General features: G+C 36.2%; 3 protein-coding genes across 3 annotated transcripts in view; 1 reads left to right on the top strand and 2 right to left on the bottom strand.

The window, feature by feature from the left end:
* Positions 1-7,857, bottom strand: part of Pur-alpha (Purine-rich binding protein-alpha) — a 28,064-nt gene extending 20,207 nt beyond the window's left edge. The window contains exons 1-2 of the mRNA XM_072887004.1: positions 6,789-7,857; positions 4,229-4,279 (exon numbers count right to left, since the gene is read on the bottom strand). Of these exons, the coding sequence (XP_072743105.1) occupies positions 4,229-4,279; positions 6,789-6,825 (88 nt within the window). The 5' untranslated portion in view covers positions 6,826-7,857. The remainder of the gene's footprint in view (positions 1-4,228; positions 4,280-6,788) is intronic.
* A 1,363-nt stretch (positions 7,858-9,220) lies between these two features.
* Positions 9,221-10,852, top strand: Snf (U1 small nuclear ribonucleoprotein A snf). Its single transcript, XM_072887007.1, has 3 exons — positions 9,221-9,378; positions 9,565-9,833; positions 10,004-10,852. The coding sequence occupies exons 2-3, from the start codon at positions 9,597-9,599 to the stop codon at positions 10,460-10,462; spliced, it is 696 nt and encodes a 231-aa protein (XP_072743108.1). The 5' UTR covers positions 9,221-9,378; positions 9,565-9,596; the 3' UTR covers positions 10,463-10,852.
* A 581-nt stretch (positions 10,853-11,433) lies between these two features.
* LOC140676358 (UPAR/Ly6 domain-containing protein CG9338) lies at positions 11,434-16,257 on the bottom strand. The gene is made up of 3 exons (XM_072911325.1): positions 16,056-16,257; positions 12,912-13,157; positions 11,434-12,819 (listed from the first exon to the last, which is right to left on the bottom strand). The coding sequence occupies exons 1-3, from the start codon at positions 16,114-16,116 to the stop codon at positions 12,587-12,589; spliced, it is 540 nt and encodes a 179-aa protein (XP_072767426.1). The 5' UTR covers positions 16,117-16,257; the 3' UTR covers positions 11,434-12,586.

Here is a 16,257-nt window from a genome sequence, read left to right as displayed (position 1 = left end):
TGAGACTTCTATTTGAATCATCAACATTTTACAGAGTCACTGCAAAGATATTTCGCCAACAAAATAGAATCAGTGTTTTTAGAAATAGTGTATGCAATTTTCCGACAAATTTGTTTCCTCATAACGCAATATAATGGTTTATTTTGAGTTTATATTATCCAGAGCTTCTTCATGTTTATGCGATATTTTAAGATTACGTTCAATCTGGATACTATTGAGAGAAAGAGAGAGATTATACTGCAGAATTTTTAACATAAATACTTTAGAATATAAACAATTTTTTAACGTGACTCTATAATATTTAATATTTTATTATAAATAAATTATTTTTTCATTTAAATCAATATTTTAATTAACTAAAAGCTCGTCTGGGTGGGAGGATATTATCTTTTCTGATCTATTTTTGTAAAAATGTGAAACGTATTTCCGTAATATGGAGGAGTATCTTCTCTCTTGAGGATATTCTCTCTCCTTTAAAATAATCTATTTCCACAATAATATTAGACGTTTAAAAATATTACAAAAATATTAGACGTTTAAATTTTCTGTGGAAAAATATTTGTCATTTATATTTTTACACACACATATTATTGATAAAATCGAAATGGCATTTTAGGCATGTAACTTTATCTATCTACAGGTATGTACCACGATTACCGTGACGTCAAATTACGCGAACGTTACGCACGCCGTACCTGAATCAGTCAGAAATGATTCTCGGAAAAAACGCGTCAATGAATCATGCGTGATTCAAGTCTAGCGCCTGTCTCAGTTCAATACACATGGAATGTGCGAATGGTAAAGAATGTATCTTGGTATTTCCACCATCTACACGCTTAAGAACGTTGAAACGACGTTTTTCCAGGATATATAGTGAAATCTTGTAAAAAAAATTCCCTGCTCTTCCACGGAATTCCCTTCCTTTTTTATTCCAAGAGAATTTTGTTAGAGATTTGAGTGCAACTTTCTAAAATAAGTTTTTTTTTATCGCGTGCGTTTTCTAATATTTTTCACTTATACAAAGTAAAAATAGAAAGCCATTTAATTTTCAAACGTTAGATTCGGAAATAAATTGAAAAAAATTTACTGAAAATCTTTCATAAGATAAACATTTTTCACCTCTGCATAACATTTTTATATTTTTATCGTTACAACAAAGAATGTATTGCATATGTAATATAGTGTTACAATGTTGAATATAAAAACAAAAACCAAATATATATTTGTAATATATTTTAAACATATATAATTCACAATTTAAATCAATCGTTAAATTGTCGATTACTTACAACGAAAGAGCAAAATTATCGAAAGAGAGAATCATTTTTTAAAAAATTACTCGAGTCCTAATAAAATTCCATAAAAAAAAAAAATAAAAAAATTCCCAAGCATCCTAAATTTTCCTTATTTTTTTCAGAGAATAGACACCCTGTTTTCAGGAGAAAAAAAAACCTATGCCTCCAAATCCCTTGCGAGTCTCCAACTATACTTAGGCAAGATGAATACCTTCCGGATACCAATATTGTATCCTTTCCATAGTGTCGCCCCAGTTTCTCAGATTCTCGTGGACGTCTCCCTCTGATATTTCCACGATCTCTTCCATTGTCGAAGGATTTGACGCGAAATCGATCTTGATCTGACAGCGTTTTCCCAAGTGACACTCGTAAGGGAATATTAATTGTAAGCGCCACTTTGTACGTCGCACTTGAATAATTTTCGTAATATGCGAAATAACGTTGTTCTTAAAACTCAACGTAAAATAAACATAAGCTTCTCGTCCCTAGCACTCTGCATGCTTTCGGTAAAATATGCTCGTAACTTATATTTCACTTTGTATAAAAACTGTATCGCATACAAGTCTAAAAAAGAAAAGTATACATATATAACAAAATTTTAAATTTTATAAAACTTCTCTCTATTAAAATTTTCTAATATGTTATAAACTGTACGTTTCATTGATTCAAATTTTATATAAATTCTAATTTAATGTACGGTGCGAAATCGAAGGTAGAGAAATAGGCACACAGGATTTCGTGCATAAATTGCAATTTTTTTTACGGGTAAGTAAAGCGATCGATGAACCAAAGCTTGATGTAAATCTTGCGTCATCCTTTATACGATCGTAGATAATAATAGCGATGCGAGATTATTTTTAATGAATAAAGACCGCAGAGTTCTCGGTACAGCTTTATCACACACCCTCTCCACATCCGCACAGATCGACAGGAACTGTATCATATGTCAACTCGGACTCGATTCAAAGTGTCAGGGCAATCGCGATTGGCAGATAGTTTCGCGCACTCGCGACGAATCCGGAAATGCTTTTTCCCGGCAAAATTCCGATGAATTCACTCCTCGTTCGATATTTGCAATATTTCTAATTTCTTTGCTACAATTGTACTTGCTTTCTAGCGCGTTGAAGGCTTCAAGTTACAGTAAGGAGCCGCAGGTTAAAGATATGGCAGAGCGAGATGAGAGCTTTACTTGCCAATCGTTGCGTTTCCATGGTCACGACTAAACGTGGAGATTGGTTTCGCGCGCGAAATTAGCCTAACCGGGTGAGAAGTACATCGAAGTACACCGGGGTTTTCATGTTGAAAATTGAAAACTAAACCCGCTCTCGCACGTTCGGCCAACGGCGTCGACGTCGACGACTCTCTCGGACGACTATCACCGGAATGGCGCGCCGCGAGGAAAGATATCTCGTGAAAGTGTTCGCGGAAACGGGTACGCGTCGTGCACTGAGAACGATGAGGAAAAAGCACCGGCGTGCCAGGTATAGTCATCGTGCAATGACACATCGAGCCCATTCCTGCGCACGTGGGGGGGTCAATGATTATCCGTCGTTGTCGTCATATATTGTACTTTCCGGCGAAATCTGTTGGCGAAAACATGATATCGCCGGGGACTATATATGCCGGAACGACGAAAATGGTCGGCGTCGGCGGCGACGACGACGACGACGGCGACGGCGACGACGTATATCCGTCGAACGTGAAATCGTAACGCGAATGACGTGCCGGTCATTCATGGAGCTCGCCGTCATGCCAATGGTATGTGCGAACCATGGTGGCGGCGGGCCAATCCGCGGCCGTCCAAGCGCCGGCTCTCACGAGCGATACGCCGCCACGTGACTCCGCGTTTTAAATCACAGCGCGCGCGACGGCGGCCGCCGAGAGGCGATCTCCCCCCACCACCGCGCCTCGCGCCTACCGACGACATGGCGCGTGACGTCACGACCAGCTGACTGCGCTCTAGTACCGGCGCCCCACTGCCGCGCGAAGCGTCGTCGCGCCGCGCCGCGCCGCGCCGCGCGTCGCGTCGCGTTCCGCTTCCGGCCGCTTCGTATTCCGTTCCGACTCCGTTCCACGAATGTCCGCAAAAATTTGTCTCATGTTGGTCTTTCCCCTCCTACCCTCTATTCTATTTTCTTCCGTCTCTCGAGAAAGCGAACGCGGACACAAATGAGATTATCGGATCATTATGGCGCATTAATTAAGAGCCGTGGTCTTTACAAATATAATTTGAGAAAAGTATTCTTGTACACAAGTATATACGTTGAAGAAAAGATGATATGTGAAAAATAGAATCTATATATTTCAATTATATAATTGATTGATATCGTGCCGTTCGGTGTTATTTTCTTCAGTGAACATGAATTATAATTGTTAGAGTTTATTACCGAAGTGAGTCTTAGTTCAGAGAAATATCCTCAATTTATATAGATACTAAATTATTAAAAAAAAAAAAAAAAACAAATATTTCGATAGTTTTAAGTTTAGTTTGCCTGCGCATATTTTATATATATATATATATATATATATATATATATATATATATATATATATATTTAAATATCTATCTATAAATATTTATTATCTATGTATTTTAAATTTAGATGGCGATAATGCAAATATCGCAACAAGACTGTGTATTCTTTTTTAAACTTTTCGCAAATTTTATATATATTAAAATATAAAATAAGATAAATTAAATATAATTTAATAAATTAATAAAACTGATGAATAAAAATCGTATTTACAGTATTTTAAAAAATGTCCAGTTTGAATTCAAATAAATTATTATAATAATATGACTAATAATAATGCTGATTCATGTTATTTAATATAAAATGCCTACGTTGTTGCAAAAGGTTATAAATTAAGTTTCGTGGAAATATGTATTTACTTATCCTTTCAATTATTATGCACTCATGTAAAGTACTCACCGGAATCAAAGTCAGCACCTCCAGCATCCATGCCGCCTGGGTTTCCATATTCTAGCAAGATAAACAAAAATATGTAATTAATTAACGAATATAGCAAAATCTGTTATATTGCTTATAATAGTAATTAAATCGTACAGATTGTTAAAAAAAAAGCTGCCACTATAGCGAGACTTTATACTTTATAAAATATTATCCAAAAAGTGTACGATGAACAATAAATAAATCAAAACTCTGCTTTCAATTGACACATTTTTTTTAGAGTTTAATTGATCAAAATATTTATTACAGAATTTAATGCTAATTAGTTCAATAGTTTCAATGTGAAAAGCAAAATCTCGCTTATTGGCGTATATGGATATATGATATATTAATGTTATATGCAATCGCCGATTTTTTTGCAATACTATTCACGCGAAACAAGGATAGCGCGCTTTGATCGTAAAATTATTGCTTTCAAAGTACAAATGCAGCGAAATATCGTCGTAATACATATGTGCGAGACGTAATTTTCATTGTAATAAAATATGAATAAATTTCCAACCCAACCTCGCAGCAACGTATGGAATAGAATTACACAGTTTGTAAGGCAGGTTAAAATGATATTTCGCCATAATTTTCACAAACGCGACAGTTATTAATATTGATTTCGTTGTACACATACATACTAGGTTATATAATTTCAGAGAGTTTTAACGATACAGACAGACAGACAGACAAGAACGTAATCTTGTGTTCTAATTCATTTTGCTATCGTCAATAACAAAGAAAAATACGAGATTGGATCTCTTTACATTTCTCTTTTTTTTTTTTTTTTTTAGATATATACATTTCACAATCTTTAGCTTTATCTTTTCGTCTCGAAAGAGAGGCGTACATTCGCGTTCTATTTTTAAACACTTTATACGTTCAGCGAAATATTAAGCTGAAACCTAGATAAATGATCGTCATGCGTGTCTGCAACGTCGAAATCCAAATTCTGCCAGCATCGATTTTAAATTTCGCGAATTAAACGCGAATTTCTCCGCAAACGTTATCGGGATTTTTGCGCGAGTATCTCGTGCCAGGTCGCGAATAATTCTCGCTCTAGCTTAACGAGAAGCGCCAAGTCTAATTTAATCGGTGAGAAACCAGATGGAGGAAGGAAGGAAGGAAGGAAGGACGGAGAAAGAGAGTGTCAATGTCGCGCGACACGAGGTGCGAAAAAAAGAGGTTAGGAGCGAAGAAGGTAGCGCGCGGGAAAAGTAGGAGAGAGGGAGGGAGAAAGAGAGAAAGAGAAAGCTCATTCCGTCGAATCTCTCGAACACGCGAGAAGAGCTCTTTTAATCATCCATCCATCCATCCATCTATATCCATCCGAGGCGCGTATTCGTCGTAGCCTTTTCATTTCGAGGTCAAAAGACGCCGCGTTACGCGACACGTAAAAGAGAGAGAGAAAGAGAGGGAAGGGAAACCGTGACGAGACAAGGCGGGGAAACGAGGGATCGCTCGTGTACGTGAATACGTGTGAAATTTACACGGCTCCGTTTCCGTTGTCTACGTGCGTGCGCGCCGTCGACTCGATAGACAGACAGATAGATGGATGGATGTAGATCAAAGCCAAATATTACATCACACTTTTTCTCGTTCTTTCCCGAACGGAGGGTTTCGGCTCCACTCGCGCGACCGGCTCTCGTCGGAGGAAAAAAAAAAAAGAGAGAAAAAAAAAAATAAGACGAGCGCCGCATAGAGAGAACCGGCATTGCGACGCACGGCAACGTCGGAAGTTGCGAATATTCGACTCGCGAGAGGCAGAGAGAGAGAGAGAGAGAGAGAGATAGATATGCGGTGTAAAGGAGAGCAAGAGTCAGGGGGTGGGGAGACTCGCAGGCAAAGGAGCAAGAGAGCGATAGCATGGAGGGGACGAAAGGGGCTATCCTCTCGACCGACATGCACCCGGCCATCTTGGATCCTGGGTGCCGTTGAAAAATAGCGATTTTTCCTCGAGCACGCCGACGCTTGACAGAACCGGCGGGCCGAGAGCGAGACACCGCGGAAGCTTCTTCGCGACGCGGGGCAATAATGGGAAGGAAGGATTCATTTCGACGGGCATTCGGATGCGCTCCCGCAGTGGGATGCATTCCCAGGGCCCGCGCGAGCGACGGGATGGCGGGATCGAAGGCGGGGAGAGGGGAATTTTGGTCTCTCTTCCGTCGTGAAACTCCAAGGCGGGCGCGGACGCACGTCCACCTTCGAGTTTAACGCGCGCACAAACACGCCACGCTGCACGCAAGAAGCACCCGAGGGGAGGGATGCCACGAGGGGGGAGAGAGAGAGAGAGAAAAAAAAAAAAAAGATGTCGGTTAGCGGTGCGATCCGCGCGTACCACGTTTCGTCCGTTCGACGCGCGACGCCGCCAGCCGCCAGGGTATAGCGACTGAGCGCGACCGCGCTCGCGAGAGTCCGATGGAGACGGGAGAAAGAGAGAGGGACGGGGACAGGGTGAGGGAGAGAGATGGAGACACACGGCAACACAGAGAACGATCGGTTATACGGGCGCTTTTCTCGACCCGGCTGTTCTTACTTTGCGGCTGATCGTCCAGGCTCTCCCGGTCGGACATTGCGCTTCTCGCGGCAGCACGTTCCTCTCTTGGTTAGACTTCCACGCGTCGTCGTCCCTTGACGTCTTCTCAGCGGCGGGCCCCCCCGGCGATCGGAGAGCGCGAGAAAAGGAGAGAGAGAGAGAGAGAGAGAGAGAGAGAGATAGAGATAGATAGAGATAGACTGTACACGGAGAAACGAACGAGGACAGAGAGAAAGAGAAGGAGATCCCCCTCGACACACTAGCAGCTCCTCGTGGAGGCGCGCGCGCGAGATCCCTCCGAGAGACGACGGCGACGATGGGTTGTCGTTAATCTATCTCCTTCCTATGCGGATGATCACCAACAGCAGGCGAGCTGAGCCTCGGTACACCAAGCACGAAGCACGAAACGAACGAAATCACGAACGTATTCCTTTTCTTCTTCCTCTCTCTCTTTTCAAGCCGGCACGGCGCACTGCGAATTTTGCTTCGCACACTTCCTCCTGCGTTTTTTTTCTTTCCTCCTTCGTCCTTCTTCCAGCACAATCACGTCTCACGGCTCACGGGCCCGACCGCCGACCGACCCACCGACCGACCGACCGACCGACCGAACGACCGACCGATCCGACCGTCCGTCCGTCGTCCGTCCACGGCACACCAGTCGTCACCACCACCACCACCGCACGCGCTCGCCTAGCTCGCTCGCTCCTCGCTCGGTCTCTACACGGCCGACACCGACACACGACACACGACACACGACACGACACACACGACACACCGCCGACCGCCGCTGCCGCTCTTCCGCACGCTCGCCTCGCCTCGCCTCGCCTCGTCTCGTCTCGCCTCGCCTCGTCTCGTCTCGTCTCGTCTCGTCTCGTCTCGCCTCGCGCTGCTGCCTGCTGCCCCGACGACTTGCGCTCGCGCTCGCACTCGCTCGCTCGCACGCTCGCTCGTTCCCTCGTTCCCTCGTCTTTCGCTCCTTCGCCTCCACCTTCTCTCCGATCCTCCCGCCCTCTCCTCTCCGCTCACCGCGCGATGCGCGATCGGTGAGAGCGAGCGAAAGAGAAAGAGAAAGAGAGAGTGTTGCAACGCGCGCGCGTGTGGCGTGTGGCGCGTAAGGGCGCTACTACAGCTCCATTAGAGCGATGTGTGGCATGCATGCACGTGCGGTATGTCTGTATGGGTGTGTGTGTGTGTGGTGTGTGTGTATATATATATATATACACGCACACGTCACGTTTCGCAGCTTTGTCGAGCCTGCGACCCGCGACATATATGACTCTCTGTCAAAACCCACTCGTGCGTGTGGACGTATTTTTCTCCCTTCCCTGTAATTCCACGTCTGTCTTTCTCATGTTTCTCATGCCACATGATGGCTTTCCATGGCTCTTGAAATATATGGTGGCGATGCAATATGTCGATTATTTGTCGCTGCTGTATCGTATCGAATCGAATTCTAATGCGCCATCTCGAATGACGTTATGGTCGTTGCACACGGAGTTTGATTGGAACGGAAAAGTTCATTGGATGCAGCGATTGGACACAACCAATCATCTCGATCGATGCCTAGGGTAACCAATATGATTTACCAATCAGAAAATTCTGTCTGCACCACAGACTTCTATATATTACCAGACTGCCAACTCCTAGAGATCCTATAATGAGAGACCGGCCAGCAAAGAAAGTAGCCAATCAGAGATTAGTAACCCGCCATGTTTCGTCAAAATTTTACGAGAGGGAAAGAAATATAGACTATCTCATTTTTCCACTCACACAAATGTCTCTGCATGCGCTTTATATACATGTTGGTGTAAAGCAGTATAAAGTTTAGTTTACACCGAGCACTTGATACGCGTACCAAGTATTATACTAGCCAATCATGGCCAGTCTTCTAAAGAATGGAATGGCTGTGATTGGCCAGTAGTATTTAGTACGCGTATCAAAGTATGTCGATGTAAACTAAGCCATTGTCATTTTATACTTAGTTTACTTAATTTAATATTATTTAGATTTTAAATAAATAGAGTAAGTAAAATTTGAATATGAGCGGGAATAAATGAAACATGGCGCACCAATCAAAAGTGGCCCCGTTCTTGTCTGGTCTCTTATTAAGCCCGTATCAGACTACGCATTAAAAATTGAAATTAAAGATTGAAGATTGATATTCGACCAATCAAGATAAAGTAATTTTAGTTTCTTTTCTTCTGATTAGTCAAATTCTAATCTTTAATTTTCAATTCATAGTCTGATACGGGCTTTAGAGAGTCTCTAGTCTGCACAAAGTCTTTTGAAAGTAAAGCGTAGTTTACACGATGTTTTTTTTTTTTTTTACTAGATTCTAGCAGAAGAATCTTTGGAATTCTCTAGTCGATAGCCAATCGGGACGCCCCACAAACTTTTATCGTACGCGAATGTAATGTCAAATTATCACTGATGTTCTTCAAACTTTCAGCCTCATGTCTTTCATCTATTTTGATTATATCTATGCTTTAAACAAACGCAAAGCCGCATAACCTTCGTACAACGTAACCTTACGTTTATAATCATTTCTTTCAAGTTTGCTCCAGAAGTTAAACTACGAATATTGTGACACGTAAGATTGTTTATATATCATATAAAAATGTGTATATATATATATGTATATATATATATATATATATATATATATATATATGAATTAGCTAAGTCAACTGTGTTTACTAAAATACACACATGATTTTTGTAAGATAATTCAAACTTGGCATGTTTTTATTTTTTTTACATATTTGTTTGTTTACAGAAGATATACAACATCTAGAATTTCTAGCAAAAATGGATATACGTCCAAATAATACCATTTATATCAATAATTTAAATGAGAAAATAAAAAAGGAGGAATTAAAAAAGTCATTATATGCTATCTTTTCTCAATTTGGTCAAATTTTGGATATTGTGGCATTGAAAACAATCAAGATGCGTGGACAAGCCTTTGTTATCTTTAAAGAAATAGCGAGTGCGACTAATGCTTTGAGATCTATGCAAGGATTTCCATTTTATGATAAACCAATGGTAAGAATCAAACAGAGCTCGCTTTGCATTTAGTGTTTTTTGTTTATATTATATTATTTTTATATTTGCATGATAATATGTATATTATTATTTATTTACGTGTACTGAAAATCAATACAAATATTTTTATTAACTTGAAGATATGAAAATAATTTTTGTTGATTTTATAGAGGATACAGTACGCTAAAACTGACAGTGATGTAATAGCGAAAATGAAGGGTACCTTCGCCGAACGTCCAAAGAAACCAAAACGAGTTATTCCAGCGGCGGATGAGGAAGCTAAACGTGCCAAAAAGCGTGCGAAAGAGCAGGCAAAACATTCGCAGCAAGTTGGATATCATGCCAGTGTACCTCAGCATCCGGGACTCGTCAATACAGCTGTTCCTGAACAACCGCCAAATCAGATATTATTCTTAACAAATTTGCCAGATGAGACAAGTGAAATGATGTTATCGATGTTGTTCAACCAATTTCCAGGCTTTAAAGAAGTGCGCTTGGTACCTAATCGACATGATATTGCTTTTGTCGAATTTGAAAATGAAGTACAATCTGGGGCAGCAAAAGATGCTCTTCAAGGTTTCAAAATTACACCTTCGCATGCAATGAAAATATCATTTGCAAAAAAATAAACTTTTTCTATTATTTGTGTGGTAGAATATTATGATAAAATATAAGCAAAGTATATAAACTAAATTACGCATTTGTATAAAGTGAAGAACGGTTATTGATATAGGATTTTATCATTTTATTCACAATGTTAGAACAGAAAGTATTTTGCTTGACGACGATTATTTTACAGTCAAGTTTTCAATAAACGAGTTAAGCGTGTATATACTGTGCAGTTTACAAGCAAGTTCTGTCATAATAGAAACACTACAATTATGAAAAAAAATTCTGTAAGAAATTAAATAAATTTTTGTACATGATAAAATTTTGTATATGATTCATCAAAATATTTTTTCATTAATCATCTGTACTCCATTTAAATCAAATTTATAAAATATATGTGAAAAAGCAAATTATTAAAGTATAATACAAAATTATTTCTTTCTTCTCTCTATTCCTATTTATAATGCTTTATATTTTAAAAATAATTATTTAAAGAAATGTAAGTTTAATTTCAATCAAAGTGATAAATTCAATGAAATAAATTTCAATTTGAATAATATAACTTATTTAGGATATATGATGTGCAGTTATTAAAAGCGCACATAATAAAGTTAGTTTGCAGATTTGTAACAATAATTTATCTATTTATTAACAATTCAATTTTTAACTCGATTCTTTATAGTATTTAATAAAGATACAAAAATTTTTGAAATTCTTGCTACTTTTAAATTATTGATTTACTTTTATAAAAATTTCTTTAAATTTCCAAATAAAAAAAAAAAAAGAGTACGAAATAATACGATGATATAATACATAAATTAGTTAATATATTTGTTTTATTTATTATTCTATAGTACCGAAGGATAAATATCATGTACATTATACATACATTGTATGGTATGAAAAGATTGAAATTATGTAGATATAGATTATAAATATAAATATAAATTATATAATATTATAAATATAGTATTATAAATATAAATATATAATTTATAAGCAAATTGCGCTATATAATTTTAATCTTAAGTTTTGAAGAAAAAAATATCTTTAAAAAAATGGAAGAATATTTTTGGGGATTGATTTGTATTTTGATATTGTGTATACATTATTGCTTTTTTATATTTACGTACTTTCGATGTGTGCAATAATAATCCTTTACTTTATTTGCAATAATTATCCTCTAAAACTTAGACTTGTGAAGAGATAACACGCAGTTAGACCGGATTAGCATTAGCACGTTGGTCAAGAGTGTCGAAAATATATTTCTTTCATAAAAATACATATACGTTTATAATGTTAATCGCACACATTTTCCTTTTCTCTCTCTCTCTCTCTCTCTCTCTCTCTCTCTCTCTCTCTTTCTCTCTTTTTATTTTTGTATAAATGCGGTATAATAATACTACATCATTTGGAAGCAAAAATGGAAAAGTATATATGCACGTACAAATATATAGAGTATTTTTGTTTTTTCTTTCGAGTAAAAAGATTATTATTAAGACTTATTATTATTATTTTGTTTTCTCTTTCGAGTAAAAAGATTATTATTAAGACAATATTAGCTATTTTCAAAGATATCGATATAATATAGAAAATTAGAAAATGTGTGAGATATAACTGATGTGATTTGTCGTCCAATATCTACTGAAGAAGAAATCTTTAGAAATTCACCGTAAATTATGTTGGAAATGCGCGATTTTTTTTTTCGGAAGGCGGACACAGCTTATATGTATTTAATATATATATGTATATATAAGCATAACGCGAATTTCGACCGTGAGTATACAAAAAATAGAAATATGCTTAAATATAAAATACAAATGTATATATACTTAAATAAGTTATTTCAATATATAGCATAGTTCAATATATTGCGTTATTAAATATATAAATAATGATAAATAATGTATGTATAATATTATATATTATATTTGTCTCCATTATTAGTATATATACAATATGCATATGTACTAATCATGTGGAAGACATTATTATTATTATTATTGATTGAGTTACATAACGAGTATGCATGGTATCTGATGTCTCGAATGATTATTATTTATACGGTATTATTTTATATTATACGGCATTTTTTTTCTTTTTTTTTTGGTAAGGGGAGAATGCACACGAAAAATGATAAACGGTTACGCCCAATAGTAAAAAGCGACGTGAACGAGAGCGAAGAAGGACAAAAGTGTATAAAATATTTCAGGGGCTACAGCTGTCGCACCGTTGCAAGCATCTTTGTAACAGAGCGTACATTGCTCTAATGTTCCCAGTTGTTGATTCTGTATTTTTCCCTTAATCGTCCTACAAGGATCAATGACCTCCGTTTTGGCCGTTTGACACGTTCTTACGATCACTTCTGTATTTGCGACTGTAAAAAAAAAATTCATGGTGCTCAAGGTTAATTGTCCTAGAGACATTCCCCACATAATAATGCTCTCTGCGAATTTGCTAGGTACTTGCCGTTGAGAACCATTTTGGAACAGGCCATGTGCGATCCCTGATGATAAGTTTCATGCTGCTGCATCGGCTGGTCGATGTTGAAAAAGCCCGTGATTGATTTGAAGACCTTGTGCTGTTTAATTCTATCCTGCCATTTCGCCATCTCGGTAAGGGTACATTCCTTCAGAAGTAACGAGTGCGTTGTCACAGCGGATGAGTTGCAACCCTCGTTTGTCAGCGAGGTGCACATGTAGCATTTCAGTACGTCTAACGATAAAAAATATATGAGTCACTGATCCCCTACATTGCACATCGTTTTATTATTCATAAATTATATTACTCATATCTTTTTGCGAGAGAAAGAAGAAGAAGAATATATACACAGAAAAAAAGTAAGGGTCAAATTAAAACTTGTATACTCATATGAACGCGTTCATTGTTTCATATATACGCAACAATTTATTAATATTCTTGGAAGAATTTAAAAATCTTAAATTTCAACAATATTATAATCTTATTTCAATACTACAATTGTCATTTCAAGAATAAAATAATTATTTAAACTCTAAGAAAATTATAATCCTCGATTTGAACATGTGTTATTTTCTATTCAACATTTTTTCCTCTCCATTCAAGAAAATTATTCTTAAATAACAAGAATATATTTTTCTTGGTTGAACTATATAAAATGTCTTCATCCGAGCAAATTTTCTTTGTTTAACACGATATAATCTCGTTTCAAGATTTACATTTTGAAACTAAAGATATTGTCAAAATAAGAATATTCTTTATTTCTGTGTAAATAAATCTCACTTCTTCGCTTAATATATTTAATAAAGAAAGAAGTTTTTCTCGCACATATAGGTATATATGGGTTTGTACAAGCAACTCCCTACTTTTCTTTGAAACGAAATATACATATTTTTTATTATTCACTCGTGGGAAAAAAAGTTATTCCATTTTTGTTTCAAAAGTTTTTTTTAAGACCATTAATAATTTTAGAAAAATAAACCGAGTGAGAAAATTAAAATGGACGGGAGATGCGTATCTACACACATACATATACGTGTCTGTGTGTGAGTGTAAACTGACTCCTCCGCGTCGACCGATGTGTTGAGGTTGTTATTATTTAGGTCGCAAAGTAGCGAAGTGGCGCCAAGCGTCGCGACGCTTTATCCCTTAACTGTACCTATATAGGACAAAGTATATACAACTTTCTCCCTCGAACGCCTGCGTAATCTTTTTCTCTTTCTCTTGTGATTTTTCGTTAAATATGAGAACAAAGAAAAATGACACAAACAAATAAAAAGTAAAGTGATCTGTAAATGCATTGATTTGTTCTAATATAATAATAAAGAAGCCATAATTTTAATTAGATTAGTAGAACTAATATTTTTTAAAGAAATTTATTTATTTATTAGTAAAATTTATAAATTTCTATCGTTTATATGTTTTTTTTATGTAGATGAAAACCTCGAATATCTCAAATTCTGATATCATAATTAATTTTAATTAATTTTAATCTTAATCATAGATGTAATCATAGATGATGTTGTTAAACTTGTATTAAACTTTCTTCACAGCAATATCTCAATGTTATAAATTAATAACATTATATATATATATATATATATATATATATATATATATATATATATAATGTTATTAATTTATAATATTGATTAATTTATAATATTGATATATATATATATATATACACACTCAGCAAACCAATATGTAACTGTTACACAACTGAGAAAGCACATAAAAAGAACGATGTTATATTTCATAATTATATAAACAAAATGTGTTACATCATTTTGAAAGCACCTTAGAAGAACAATATTATATTTCTTTGTTACGTTTATAACTCATAATATTTCTTTAAAAAATGTAATATAACGCAATCGTAACTCGAGATATATATAACATAAATATAACAACTGTAATTTTTTAATAATATAATATTCGTTATATTACTGATACATATATAATATATTAACGATATATAACTGTTGCAATAGATTTGAGATGTGACTGAAGTAACACGTAATTTAGTTTTTCCTGCAATCAGTCAAAATTCTTTGTCTCCATCCTAGAGATAGTTCTGCAAGAATTGTGCTCCTTGCTTATTTTTTTTTATCTTATCTCTCGTGCGACCACCGGCAGATATACAGAGTGTCCTGTAATTGGTGAAAAATCTGCTAATGGCAGATTCTTGACATCATTTAAAGTCGATTTTTCCTCAGTAAAAATATTGAGAGACGTCATGGTTTTTTTATTTCCTACGTCAGTTTCCAATTTTTATTATTATATATCTTTATAATTAAGCCTTGAATTAAAATTCTATTAGAGTAAACTCTATTTGAAACTAACTGAAGAATGTAGTTTTGATAATATTTTTAACTCCACAAATTTTAATTTGCGAAAAGTGCTTCTTTTTCAATCGCTTATAACTCGGAAAGTATTGATGTCTCGACATTTTCGCTGAGGAAAAATCATTACCAAATCTCAAAAATCTGCCATTAACAGTTTTTCACCAATTACAGGACACCCTATATATATATATATATGTATGTAAATACACCAGTACATAGTTTTTGGTGTGTGCACGGGGGCTATCTCATCGCGTTTTTCGTGATTTCGGCATTTCTGATTAGCGCTTACTATCTCCGTTGTTTTTCAGTTTACCGCAAATACATTAGATCATTACATACACACATATATATATATATATATATATATATATATATATATAGAGCTATTTAATTTTATCTTTAACTAAATTATTTATATGAACTGTATTATTTCTATAAATTATAATAATATTTGCTTTTAATTTTTATCTCTTTTTTCACACATTTATAAAAAAAAAAAGTTCAATTAGATTTATATTCTATTTTTATAATAAACGTTTCTATTAGATAGAACAAAATTTTCTATAGATTATAATTATAACATTATTGCTGCTTATTTTTCATATTGTTTGTTGTTAAAAAAAAAAATAAAATAAAAATATTTCTACACAGACAAGTCGAACCAAAAAGAGTTCGTTTAATTGATTAACGCACGAGTGTTCACTTTACTTGAAGGAAAATTTGACTCTTGAATATATTTTCGGCGGCAAATTATTATTACAGGTAAATTGACAAAAAGATGCATCACCTGAATAAACCGTCACAACGAGCGCTGAAGCGACGAGCAATATCGTGAGCCTTCGATGCATGCCGTTTCTTTGGTAACTTTCGCTTTCACAATGATAGAAAATGTAAACTGTTACGCTGACAATGAGAGGGAGGTAGGCACCCTTCGACAGAGAGAACCCTTGTCGTCGTGCGAACAGACTGATCGCGAGTACAACCCCGCG

The sequence above is a fragment of the Anoplolepis gracilipes genome, chromosome 2 (assembly GCF_047496725.1).
Source record: "Anoplolepis gracilipes chromosome 2, ASM4749672v1, whole genome shotgun sequence".
NCBI lineage: Eukaryota > Metazoa > Arthropoda > Insecta > Hymenoptera > Formicidae > Anoplolepis > Anoplolepis gracilipes.
This window is presented reverse-complemented; position numbering and strand designations above follow the sequence as displayed.